General features: G+C 36.7%; 1 protein-coding gene across 2 annotated transcripts in view; it reads left to right on the top strand.

Annotated features, from left to right (window-relative positions):
* Positions 1-3,600: 3,600 nt before the first annotated feature.
* LOC134533199 (uncharacterized) overlaps positions 3,601-14,690 on the top strand; it is a 43,425-nt gene continuing 32,335 nt past the window's right edge. For both annotated transcript variants that reach the window (XM_063370575.1, XM_063370576.1), the window contains exon 1: positions 3,601-5,435. In XM_063370575.1, the coding sequence (XP_063226645.1) occupies positions 4,049-5,435 (1,387 nt within the window). In that variant the 5' untranslated portion in view covers positions 3,601-4,048. The remainder of the gene's footprint in view (positions 5,436-14,690) is intronic.

Genomic DNA, 14,690 nt, shown 5'->3' on the forward strand with positions numbered 1-14,690 from the left:
CAGCGGCTACTTGCTGTGATAGTGGTCTAGCCAAACTAAGGGAATTCAAACCCAAACAGTGCACGTTGAGACAATTTATAGTTAAATTTACAGTCGCCAATTTGGTGCCGTTTTTTAAATTAGTAAATCAATTAAAACAACTGTTAAACATTAGGCAACTATTTATCAGGTGCAAAGTTTTAATCAAGCACCTGGAGTATGTTTTTTACTCATAATATAACAAATTAAGTTATTATAAGTTTTTGGCGCTGACTCACAAAGGAGGTGAAAGTTGCTTCCGTTGCGAAGCAGCCATCTTTCGGCAGTCTCCAACCACTCCGCTCCGGGAACAGATGTGTGTCCGTGGGCAGCATTCAAGTTAGTTTAATTGATCTATTTTATTCTGCACTATATTTTCATAACAAATCCTTTTATTAATTCACTGCTGCCCACGTCGACTCGGCGCATATTTTGCGGAACTGGGCCTATCCCGACCGTCTTCATTGTGATACCGCGCTAAGTATCGTATCACGGAACTTACGGCACTGGCCGACTCCAGCGAGAGCTTTTTATTTAAGGACGCCGTGCATATGCCTGCCGGCTGCACTCACGTAAGTGTTTATTTTGAACTTAGGAGCCCGCTCATTGAGCCCCCCCCCCCCTGCACCAATTAACTTTCGGCGCTGGCCGTCTCCAGTGAGCATCGTCTCACGTCCCTCGAGACTGCCGCGGTAACCATTTCAGTGTCGCGTAGTGTTGTGTTTTTTTTATCATTTAGTGACTAATTGTGTAATCGCTAGATGCTGCCAAGTGTTGGTGGGAGTTTTGTAGCGGAACTGAACCACGGAGCGAACGTGTAGAGCGTACCATGTACCCCCGCGGACCCCTGGTGAAATTAAACGTAATTCTCACAAACTTGTGTATCATTTCCGTAGTCTTCCGTCCTCCACACGGCCGAGCGGCCTTCACAGCCAAGAGAAAACCGTTCAGGTTAGCTTTCAAGCCGTGTACCTGGCGGGGTACGTGGGGGCAGAGTACCAGCGACCCGACATCAACGGCCTAGCAGCCCGCTAGCCTGGCGCCCCTCCGGACAACAACAGCATCGCGACGGCCGTAGTGCCTGTCAGGTACCCCCCGGGCCTTTCACAGAGGTCGGTTGATGGCAGTTTTATGTATGATTGTATGAATGTAATTTTTCAAAACAAACTTATCCTTTTTCACTAGGTTTTTTCTACTCAATAGTTCTTTTGAGAGTGTAAAGACAAAACATTGTAATAGTACACATTTATAACAATTCTATTTACACATTATATTTAAATTTATGCAATTAAATTTATATTGTTGTTAAGCCATAGTGATTAACTAGAAATGTGCTTTTTGTGGGAATAAATCTGATTTGGTCTGATTTGATTTGAGTACAGATTTTTTTTTTTAGTAAATAAAAGCTGCAAACGATTCTCAAATAAAAATTTATATGCCAAGAACCTAACTTAAATTACACTTATACTGGTAAAGTTTTTAACACAATAACAATTATTTCCAATTAATCCAATTGATAATAAAAATTAGTTTGACTAAATTTACATTTTTTTTTTTAAAGTTACTGACAACCTCTCTCTTCTTTTAATCCACGAGGGGGCGCCATTTTCAAGTCTGGCCAGGGGCGCCAGTCATCTTAGCTACGCCACTGGGTAATGGTACTATGGATGTGATTTTCACCTCAGACCAAAACATACAAAAATGATAAATAGAAAATTCTTGTATTTATATTGACGCCGACCGCTAATGCTCCTCTATGTCGCATAGACCGCTATGCCTCATCAACGTCTCCTAGAAGCGTGTGCACCGAACGCGCCCGTGCGCGCAGCTAAGTGTAGTGCGTGCGTCGAGGCGATCGCCGTGCAACGAGTGCTGCGCCGGCGGAAGGATCCGGCCGGGTGTGGCATATCCTTCCGCCGCACTACAACAAATTATTTTAATTATGTTTTCCACAGGTTTTTATTAAACATTATTTTTCAGTAATTAATAATTCAGTCTTTGCTAAATCATGTTTCACTGTGCGATTTGTCCCGAACCTGGCCGGTTCAGTTTCCCGCGAAATTCACACGTTTCCGCGGGAGGGCTGGCGGGGGAGGGGGGTCGCGCGCGGCGACACCGTCAGTGTCCTTCGAGAGCTCACCCTGGCCGGCAGCCTGCGCGCAACGCGGAACCTTCAACCTTTGCATCCACCGACATGTAGTTTTCAATAGTGTAATTTCTTTTAACCTTTTGTACAGTTCCGCGGTCGGCCTAAATCTACCATGAGGTACTTAACTTATTTCAATCAGTGCTCCGAGATGAGTGTTCTACGTCATACGTAAGTACTGTGGGGAGAGTATGTGGTTCTACGTCGGCGCTTCACGCCCAACCTAGCCTACCGGCTACCTAGTTTTGGCCCGCACGGGGCAGCCAGCAGGCGACGCGTGCCATCAAACTTTATAACGAGTCAGTCCCTGGGACACACCTAGGCACCACGTAGAGTCGCCGGAGACACGGGCCTACGTGTTGCTAGCCCAGTTTAATTAGAGTTAGGTCATAGTGTAGTGTATTGTGCGTCAGAAATCATGTGCCATATCAGAGTGTATTTTTTGTAACTATCGCATCACGTGTACAAGTCCGCCCCTCACGCGCATAACAATCGTGAGCCGCCACTGAGGAAGTGAGCTGCGCGTGTGACTAGTCGCGTCGGGCAAACCGTTACGGCCAGAACGGGCAGCACCATGTATTGGGCTGTGCTGTATTAAATTCACCAACTATCTGAAGAAGTTTTGTGTTATTATTCAGGCGTCCCGAGTGGCCTCAACAGCTCGGGGGGCCCTACTGCGTTGACCCCTACCTCTAGCCACAAGGCCGAACCTCCCCTGAGAACACGAACCTAACAAAAATCACGTCTAAATAATCAGAGGTAGCGGGGACGGCGTCAATATAATATTATATTATGGACTTGCCTTAATACAAACATGGTTAATTTTCATTATGGCTTAACAACCTTTTAACAATTTCTTTATATACCTAATAATTAATGTGACATTTGAAACAAATTGTGTTAGGCTAGCAACTGAACTCATGTTTGGGAGGAGTGCTGTTTTGATCACTGAAGGAGGCCGGTGGGTGCCTCCCGCTGATTGTGTGGACTACTGGTTGTGGTGTGGGGACTGGGCTTTAGGCCTCGTGTGAGACACAACAGTTATACTATAGATGATAATTTAGTGGAATGCAATGCCTGAGGTTTATATTGACTATTTGTGTCAAATATGTTCCCCTGTGAAGATATTGATGTTTCATATTTAAATGATTTTTGGAAGGACAAAAACTGTATTAATGCTGTTAATATAAACTATATTATAGTCTTTGTTGAAGTTTTAATAGGTATATTATTCTTTTACGAAGGAAAATTTCAACAAAATCATTTAAAAACGGGTTATAGTCAAAAACCTGTTAAAAATTATACGGCATCATTTGATTCGTATTACTCTTCCTCAAAATAAACATATTTTCAAATAAAATTTAGTATTATTAGTTTCGGAAGGCTACCAATTAAAGGAAATACGCGTTATCCAAAAGAATAAATAATAAAATATCAGTCCAATTTAATATATCCTTCCTGACAATAAATTAATTACATTTAAGTATTTAAAACTTAAAGTATAATTATATATAATTTTGGTAAGGTATTGTATTGATTTTACGTGATGTTTTCCCTATAACAAAATGGCGTTTCCTATAGTTTCTGTTAAATGTGTACATCGATGTATTTAGGTTTAAAAATATGAATTAAAATCTAACGCCGTATTTTATAGTGACCTGATCATTATTCTGTCTAATTTTTTCTTGCAGTAATTGTGGTGTTTAAATCATTTTCATTAGATTTGGTGCGAGGTATGTTTTTGGGTATATAACCTCCGGGAAAGTGTGAGCATTTTTCTTATTTTAAAGTTTGTGTTAATACATTATCACCTATATTTTTTTTGCATCTTTACTTTTTTGATGCAGTGGAACTTGATGTGCTTCCATTCAGAACTTCAGTACAATGGAAAACCATGCAAACCATCAGCAAACTAAACGATCAATTGATGAGATTATCGAGCACATGACTGCTGATATTCAGAATAATGACGGGCAATACGTTCCGCTTGGATTTACCCCTCCAGCAACTCCAGCTGGCGTAGCAGGGCATTGGTCGGAATACACGACTTCGGCTGCTGTTAGCCATTCATACAGGCCTCTCTCTCTTCCTGCACTGGGCAACACGGGAGAGAATCAAGTGTTTATCCAGGATTTCCCCATCCATTACGACTTCAGCTCTTCTCCACATGTAACCAAACAAGGCGAAGGTACACACCACAACTACTTCTATCCCACACCGCAGCAACCAATTAATATGCCAGAAAATAGAGAAATGATCGGCACTGTTGTTGATGGTGAAGGAAATATAGTGAATGTAGTGTATGGCAACAGAACTCATGCTGCGAACAGTGGTGGAATGATGTCACAGTCATACGCGGCACAGGATGTGCAAGAGAATGTGCAGCACCACGTGGGCAGTTTCATGTCGTATCATCAACCAGGCATGTTTGAATCAAATGCAATGGGAAATGTCAGGGATTATGGTTTATTTGGCAATAGCGATGCTCAGCAGCAACCACCACCTCGGCAGCTGGCTCCTCAAATGCATCATCAAGATCCAGTATCTACGAACAGCCATAGCCGTGCTCAGCTGATTGAGAACTTGGTCGGCAATTGGGTGCCGAATCAGAGTGGTACTTACAGCCCTTTTGGGTGTATGGATAACATGATGCGACAGGCTCCTTCCACCAACCAACAAGGCATCCAGACCGTGCCCATCTCTCCGGAAGCTATGAATGACCACAAAGGAGTAGGTCGTGGGATTGTGAGAAAAGCTAGAATAGTTGCAGAAGTTCGTCCGATGCGTATGTCGTACTCGGATGTTCTTACCAAATCTGTACCGCAGCCTCCTGTCTCTGGAATTGCGGCAAAGTCTAATACGAGTGCCCAGAACTCCGGGAGCAAATCTGATGGTGGTGGTAAAGTAAAATCTAGTTCGGGCTCAAAGCCTACCGGTGGGAAAAAAAAGAATACAGTTCTCAAGCGTCAGCACTCCTCTGGTAGTGATGAACAAAATGGAAGCACTGGCCAGTCCAAAGTCATCCAAAGCCCTGGTACAACCAGAAAGTCTGGGAACGGTGGTGTGAAGAATTCTTTCAGTTCTTCTATGCCTAGAAAGTGGGTGTCGCTTGATGATTTAGACAGCGACAAACAGAACGTGAAGCTGGAGGAAGGGGATTTCCATGCAAGAGAAAATATACAGAAAGAAACAAACAGTTCTTCCAAGACTGCTGGTTCAGATGGAATCAGCAAGAAAACAGGAGGGACGTCTACTTCAAAGAGCAAGCAAGGTATGCCAGAATTTTTTTAATTTTTTTATTTTCTCTTTAGTATAGTATTTGTGCTCTTGAGATAAAGGCTGCATGATCATGGCATATTTCACCAACAATTTTAAATGGAAAAATTATGTTAACTGTAAGTTTTAGTTCTTGTTTTTTTTTATTATTATAAATTGTGCAAGCTTCACCTTGTTTAGATGCTGGGTTGGGTGTTTTAAATCACAATTGTTTAAACCATTTTTTTTTAAATCAAATGTTTTTTTAAACTGATTTTTTTTTAATAATTTATTTTTAAAACAATATCGTAATCAATTTTAATGCAAAGTCAAATTCCACTCTAATGACAAACATAGTTTACTCATTTTTTTTTTGTGACTTACAGGAACAAAAAATTATATACTAATCAAGATCTTTTTTAAATTATCTGAATAAGTTGTAAACTAAACCCAGCTAAATACTCCTATAAAATTAAATTAATTAGTGTATTGTAGTGGAAGTGTAAAGAGAGGAAAATTTTAAAAAATAATTTTAAAAAATTTCCTATTTTGTGGGAAATCTGTAAATATCTATTTTGTAGGAAATGCCCATTCTGTGGAAAATACTCCTCTGAGTAAATATTCTTTCTGTAGTTTAGTGTTAGTCAGACATGCAATTTTGCTGTACTTCAGTTCATTGATGTAATAACTTTTCTGGTTCACCATGAGTGGCAGAAAGCGGGATGTTGTAGGCTTTTATTTGAATATGCCGAGAATCAAATAATTAATGTAGGTAATAAAAAAAACCTGTTTTAAACAAAAAAATCTGGTTTAAACCCAAAACACCGGGTGGTTTGATTTTAAAAAAAAAAAACTGTTTTTTTTTTCCATTCCTGTTTAGCTATTAGTGCGTAACGGGGCATAAAAAAAAAATATTTTCTTCATTAAGTAACAACTTGGGATACATATTCCTTGAACATTTACCCAAATTGTAAATATACTTAAGTATAGACATTCAGGGATTGCCAAAATTTGTCTTTAACTTAGACCTCTCATTACCTCTTATCTAAAGTGAAGTCATTAGAACTAGCTTAAATTCTTTACTAAACTATAAGTAAATGTTACTTTATGCACTGAAAAAAAATTGAACTACAAGTAGTTTCAGTACAAATTTGTATGATTTTATTGCATTTTGAAGCTGTCCGAGCCAAATGTCTTAACTCTGTTAGCTCCACTACTTGCTAGCTCATTGATTCTATGCATGTCATGGTTCAGATGGCATTTGTGATGGCTCAGCTGTTAAAGAACTATTGCAAAAACAACAGAATGTTGCTGCTTCAAAAGTTCCCAACAATAAGAGGAAAAACAAATTTTTCTGCCAAGATATTTTGTGCTGACAGTACATCCTACGAATGTTAGTTAATGAGCAAAGTTTAATGCCTCCTGGATATAGAGATCATTAGAAACAAATGAGGTGTAAGATGATAGTGAAGTGTAGCAGGAACGTAATTAATTGGCATGGAAAATTGGTATACCTATAGTCCATCCTGTTAACGATTGCACTTTTGTTTACAGATGCATGTAAGGTATCACAAACTATTAAACCAACTATAATAAAGTAGGTGCTTTGTTTTCTAAAGACTGATAGGCTAGTCAGTCATTTGCCAGTTCTTTCTTGGAGGTTATGGAAGAATATTCAGCTTCCTAACTAAAATTTATGATTGCTGTTTTAATTAAGTACCTATGTCAAAATATCCTGGACATTTCCTACAAAAATACTTGTGACATAAAAATGATTCATGATTGTAAATTGTAAACAAAAGAAGAAAATTCTACAAGACCTGGCATTTATATATTTGTGTGTGTGTGAGTGTGTGTGTGTGTGTTTTGTTACATTCAAGTTTTTTTATTTCAAGGATCTTTCGACGTTCTAAATTAAAATAACAAGTATCATGTACCAAAAAACTTATAAACACAGCATCATGCCTTTAGGATCCAGGGCTAAGCTTGGATAAGTGATACAAAATAATTGCTAAATGAAGTTACCTGACATTTTAGTGCATTTATTTGTAAAATATGCAATACTCTAGAAAATCTATTGGCTCATGACAATTTTGGTGTGTTTGAACTGGCTCTCAGTCATAGCCATCAAGAGGGAGGCGAACAGGGCAAAGTCCCTGGGTTTGAGCACCAAGAAGGGGGGAGTACAGCTGAGTTCCAAATTATTATTTTTTGCTTGTGTTTACCCTGATAGTAAACAAATATTAGAATTCTATTGTTGATAAAATTCATTGGAAACCGTACAAGTTAGGCAGTTTTTCACAGATCACGTTTACAGTTACGGTCATGGTATCTTTTAGTCATTACATATTTATTTTGAAATTGTGGGGTTTGAAAAGTTGTAAATTAGGTAGGCCTAATGTATTTTCCCTGTCCTTTAGTTTCTCTCAATTGCCCTGATGAAGACACCAGGTTGTCTTTATACCATGCTTGTTTTTTAAGTACCTACAGTTTTATTTATTTATACATACATTTGTTACATGCCCACCAACAGCTATCGGCTTTAGCGGTGGGCATGACGTTTATAGACAAAGACAACATAACATAATAAAAAAATAGTAGACTTTTCTTTACTTTTCTTTTACTTGAAAGCCTGTACTTTAATCTACTTTTCTACTTAATTTCTACCAATATTAAGGCAGTTATCATATTATACAAAAATGTTTTGAATCTCATCCTCATAAAAGTTTACCGCCTGATTTAGCAACCACTGCGGGCTGGCAGTTTTGACCTCCTTAACATTGTCGTGACGCTGACCACCCAGATGCTGCTTCAAATACAGAAACATGTGGTAATCACAGGGTGCTATATTATGACTATACGGAGGGTGCTGAAGTTTCTACGATGAGATTTTCATACCATTCCATCGGTAATAATGTTCTCTCCATACACTTCACTGATCTGACGATGGATTTCAGCTGCTTTCACGCCTTTAGCAATAAGAAAACGAATCACTGCGTACATTTCACAGTTGGCGGGATTCTCAAATAGGCGGAGGCATTTTAAATACTAACAAATGTAAACACTATCAATTGTTTTCATAATGGCATTTAGCTTGCCAACAGTTGTAGGTACACACTCCACGTGCACAGAATGCCGATCACAGTGCTGCAGCGACTAAATTTCAAAACAGTGTACTTGCTTAGAAAACACTCCTCATACTTCCCAACTGCTGTGGCTCCCACATTTTAAAAAACACCTATATTAGAAAGGAATGGACCATGATGATCGGAGAAAAATGCTTTAAACCCAAAATAATGGTTCTGTAACCTGACACCACCCAGTACCTTGGCATTATGTATGTAGGCATGCTCATCACACTTAGAGCATTTTTGCAATTGCGGTGGCGTAACGTAATAAGATGCCAGAATGGCCTGTATTTCCTTGTGAAATGATTTTAAAAAAAATTATTTCTAAAGCTCTTGCTTAAAAATGTTACGTTTTCTTAGACGTGCAACTTCAGCAGCAAAGGACCATTTTATTTTTAATCTTTGATGCCATTTTCTCTCCACTTTCTAACATCCCATGTTCTAGCCTTGGGGGGAAGGGGTGTCCTCCGCAGACAGTTTCTTTGTTCACGATGTTATGGTTCACGGAACGAATGCATCAAGAATCACTACAAGGAATCAAAAATAAAACTAAAAATTGGTACATACTACTTTGTCTTGGTAGCGCTTATCACCACGCTAGATTGTGTTGTGTTTAACTGCATGCTCTGTGTTAATGACCTTGGCATTAATAGGTTTAGCCTAGTACAGTCTTTGAGTACTGTGGTAGAGTTTGAACTCAATGATTTTGTTGATATATTAGTAGTCATGTGACTCAATTGTTTGTAGGCTATATAAATGACAGTTATGATTTAAAACAAAGTTACTTTTATTATGTCATGTAAATAAATTTAAACCCACGTTTCTTTACTTTAATTTAGAAGTTAATAAGTGTTTGGTGCCATAGCGATGATACAAGCTTGAAGCTGTTGGCATAAATCAGTGGATTGCAATAATTTATATAGGACTAAGTTATATAATTTTATTAGTTGACTGAAATTTTGATAGTGTTGTAATTGTTAGGTATTGTTTTATTCAATAATAAATATGTAATAATCAGCATAACTTGTAACAAGAGTGAAACAGTTGAATGCTAACAGCATACAAACTGAAAAGTAGGCTACAAATGACCGATCACAAAACTCAAGTTATTTTACACTCCTTGTATCAGAGTTAATTCTCTGACATTGGTTGAGTTATTAAACAAGCAACAATAACATTGCAACATCAGACTTGAAATTATTTCTTGCGTAATACTTTTCTCTCACTATTTATCTTGTGAAAAATGTATTTGTTAAAGCCATTCCCAGCATCAAACGTGGGTATTTATCAGCACACGGAAAATGAAAATCTTTTAATAAAGAAACTTTTGATTAAAAGGTACTTTGTAAAACTTACAGTCTATATATACACTGTATTTTTGCAATGGGAAATGTGGCAGTACATAATTGATTTATGTTTTTTTGGGTTTTCTCAGAGTAGGTACTCCCATTCCCCTTACCAATTATTACATCAATACATCATTCTCATCTCATTACCACTCAAGTGATCTCATGTTAACAGGATGTTAATTCCTAATTCAGTCATTCTCTCTCTTTACGATAAATCCTGAAACGATTAAAATTGTTAAGCTCAGAAACAATGTGTAAAAATGTGTTTACTTTTTAAAACTTTCAGCATATGGTTTTAAAACTTCACCCAGGGGATAAACATCTGGACCCCAGTTGTGCTGTATTAATTTGTTATTGTTAATGTTGTGCATACCTACTTATTTAAAAAGCATTGGTGTTTGTTAATTGTTATCTTAATCACAATTTAGTAAGTCAGTCAGTCTCATTCTATTTTGTTATCTGCGGTTAACTGCTTTCTTGGGGAGGTCAGAGGAGGTTAGCTGTGTGTGCCTCGATAAGAAATTTGTCATTGGTAGCACTATCTATTTTGATATTAAAGATGTCAAACATGAATTTTCTTTTGTATTTCTAAATAGGTAGTGTTTTCTTTAGTATGTTTTTAAAGCTATGTGTTATTTACAATACTGTTTCTAAATTTAATTTATGTGCAATTTCCTTTAAGATATTTTAAGTATCATCTTCACGATTCAACATAACATTAAGTTACTTGTATGAGCTAAAGGTTATGTTTGATAAACTATTGCTTGAATAATACATACTTTTGTGATATCTAACACAATTAACTTACCTGTTGTTGAGATCCAAATGAAATAGTTTTGGTTTTATTGACATTTGGTGAGTTCACGCATATCAAAAAGTTATTTAATTTTGTTATAAAGTTTGTTTTAAAACTTATCTCACAGAAGTGTGTATGTGTGCATGTAGATTACCTTGTGATTTAAAAAAAAAATTGTCTAACACTGTCCTGACATTTGTTCACCATTCACCAGGTATTTGTATGCACCTTGTATAGGTCTTAATGTATTCTACCATAAAGGCACATCTAAAACCCACACTATTGTATTATAGTGTGGAAACATAATGAGTTCACAGGTTTTAAATGTCATTTTTGTTTTGAATTAAACTATTTTTCAGTCTCAGTTCAGTAATTATTCATGTTACACATTCCAGACCTCTGGTTAGCACATTCTTGAACACTTGAAACAATTTGTTGGGCATTGAAGAAATATTTAAGTTCCCAAAATAACTGTTAGTGTTGATGATTGGTTACTAAAATAATAATGTCTCTTGGTCATAAACTGATAACAGTTTTTTTATTAATAGAGAAAAGAAAATTCACAGTCACCATGACCGCCACATTCCGACCACGAAAACAAATACAACTAGGTCCCACAAAACATCTTCACTGACTCAGGCATCAGAGTGAGTGTCTTTTCTAGCTAAAAGTATCTTTTTTTTTAAAAAAGCCTCTATCAGTCTCTATTTTTCTGAAATCAGTCTACACTGTCTCTTTTTTGTTCTTAAACTGAAGAATTTTTAAAATATTCATAAATTTGCTCATTACTAATTTGCTAAATACTACATTACTGCAGAATGCAGAGCATTCTTGACCTTTCCTACCAATAACTGTATGGAAATCAATCTAAATCTAAATAAATTTGTTTGTATCAAGTTACATTACAGAGAAATTGCATTTATTGTAATATAGTTTACCCTCTGGTTGAGGTCCTGGCTGTGGTATTCATTATTAGCAGGCAGTGTATCTCACATGACATAATGTGTTGGAGGGATTATAAGTCTGGTTAGAGAAGATCCCTTCTAACCAGTGATGGTAACAGTTGATGGAGATAGGCATTAGCTGACCTTAAGAACGATTTTTCTCTCTTACTGTAAGTTTATGACTACAGTGGAACCCCTGAATTAAACTTTTAGAGGGGAAAACTGAAAACGGTGCAATTCAGAGGAAAGTGTAATTGAGGGGAAAGTAAAATTTTACAAAAAACTACATGGAGTTATTCTTCAAGTCAACGCTTGCTGTAATAACAATTTTCAATATTTTACAGCATTAACTACATTATTTTTGTTTTAATTTTAGTAGTTAATGTCAACCTCAAAACTTGAGTAAAAATAGTTATAGGCCTAACATTTAACAACTTGATATTTTGAATTTACTTTAAGCAGCAGCAATAACACAAACAAATGGGATGAAATTAACAATGTAGCAGCAATAACACAAACAAATGGGGTGAAATTAATATATTTAATGTAGACACAGGAATATCCATTGTTGTAAGTATTTGAAATATTTTTTAAATGATCTTTATTTTTTGTATGTTCCCGTTCCGTTTTCTTAGTGCTTGTGAAATTAATATTAATAATAGTGTTTCTTCGGATGGGCCAGGGAGGGGGGAGGGCAGCCAATCCCCATCCAAAGCCAAAAATGAATTGTTCAGTGAAATGAATGAAAATCAAAGCTTAAACTCCGCAAAAAAATATTTGTAATTATTCTAAAATAAAATATATTTTTAGTGTTTATTAAATTAATAAATTATCTGACATCTATTTTTTTTAAGTGCATGTACATTATTTCTAGTCTTAACCGGCAATTGGTAGGGGTATATAAAGAAATCTTCTCTTAGCATTTTTAATTTTTGTCATTCTTGATGATTGAGGCTTGATTTTTGAAGTATATTTTATAGAGATTTGATGGTCTACAAAGTCTACTTTTTTAAAGATTTAGTCTACATTTTACCTTTTTTTAAAGCCAAGGGCCACTCCTATCCCTGCTGACTCCAAAAAGCAACTTTACTGTCCGTAGGTACTGAAAAAGAAATTTAAAAAAACTATTAGCAAGTAAATTTCGTGGTTGCTTGCATCTCACGGAACAAACAGAAGGACTCTGTCCTCGGAACGATGGTGAAGTTACTTTTTCATTGCGTCAGTCTATTACCGACTACTGTGGTCTAACTAATTCTAATTTAATGTCCAAAAAGGTTAAGTTTGGCATAGCCCGGACCACAGCCACGAAATTTTCTGTTCACCACATTAATGTATTATTTATGAACCATCGTCCAACACATGACCTCTCGGTATCTCGTGCAGGCACTGACTACCCAGACAAAGGACAGTACAAAAAACATTCAAAAATCACCAACTGGGGAGTTCCCCGGAAAAGCTGCCTTCCTATTGGCTCCAAATCCTTTTCTTACCGTTACTACTCTGTGATTCCCTGGTCAGAGAGCTTTCCCACAATCCTGGCGAACATCTCTGTTTCTCTCTTACAAAGGATGCGATAAACATCATCTATCATTTTGGCACCTCGGTGTCGTGATTTTTTCTTTCTTTCACAGAAACAACAGTGCTACATTCCAGAAACATCTCAAACACTCTACGAAATACAAAAAATATAATTATAAAAAAAGCATTTAAATGAAACCAAATATTGATAATCACACTTAACATAAATAGTAACACCGAGCCAACCATGAGGAAATTAGAAAAAAACATATTTCAGTGATTTTTCTAAATAAAAGTAATTAAATATCAGACTATCAAAATATTTATGTCAATAAAATGCAAATACAAGACTAGGTCACTTTAACCATGAACCTTATAATCAGCTGACATACTGCCTTACTGAAAAATATAATATCATAAGAATACTCTGCAAAGCTGGAAAGGGCAGGGGTCTGCATTGCCACAAGTGGTCTTCTAGCTATTTTAATCCTTGATAAAAAATTTTGTTTTATCACTTTATATATCTTATAAAAAGACTTAGGCTTAGGTATTGTTTTAATGATTTTTCAAACTACAACTGTAATACCACTTACATAATGGAAAATACATCATCTGGCCCAGTGCGCCTGCGGAAATGTGGGTTAGGCCAAAATGTAAACATGTACTGTGACGTCACTTCCAAAAAAGCAGCGGTAGTCCGTTTTTCTCTGGCAAAACTGTACTTTCTCATTAGATCCGTTTGTCTCAGGTTATATTTGCACGTAAACACAAAGGATTTAACCTTGATTCTTACAAATTATCAGACTTTTTAATGGAATAAAGTAAAGAGTACTGGAATTATTCCCAATAAGTTTTTAAAAAAAATTTCAAAAATTAGTTAACTTCCATAAGTTTAGAGAAAGATTTCTTGATAATCAGATGATTGGACTAAACTGTGCCGTTTTTAGTCACGCAACACAGTTAAGAAAACATCATATAAGAACTTTCACTCACACATATTTCTGCCCTGCTGCACTTGTTTAATTGAAGGATCAGAATTAACCTACAGTTATAAGAATTGTTTGATCCTTGCATTACAGTACCTTCTCCCTTGTGCTAGCATGCACGTTGTGGGGCATGGATACATACCTGTTTCAGAAGTTGTACGTAACTACTCTGTACTGTCAGTGTTCTGGCCCCGCGAATGTGGGCGCACGCACAGATTTGATTTCTTTCGTATATTATAGCTCGGAAAGCCTAAGAGCCTGTTTCAAACCAATTCAGAAAGTGGATAAGACTTAATAGCTTAGATTTTGAAGATTAGGCTTCTAAATTTGTACATAGAGAAATTATAAAAACAGATGACTTTTGCTATTTTGTACCCACGAACTTGGAAGTTGGGTGATTAGGTTATTAAAACTATCAAATAAGGCAGCTAGCTGGCTTTCAAGCAACTTTTGAGAGAATTATCATCAGTCACTTGTCGCAAGTTTAGCAACTACGGCTGTAGTCAGGCAAGGTTTATATTATTTCGGCAAAAGTATTGATTGAGAATGA

Source organism: Bacillus rossius, chromosome 6 (genome assembly GCF_032445375.1).
Source record: "Bacillus rossius redtenbacheri isolate Brsri chromosome 6, Brsri_v3, whole genome shotgun sequence".
In the NCBI taxonomy this organism is placed as follows: Eukaryota; Metazoa; Arthropoda; class Insecta; order Phasmatodea; family Bacillidae; genus Bacillus; species Bacillus rossius.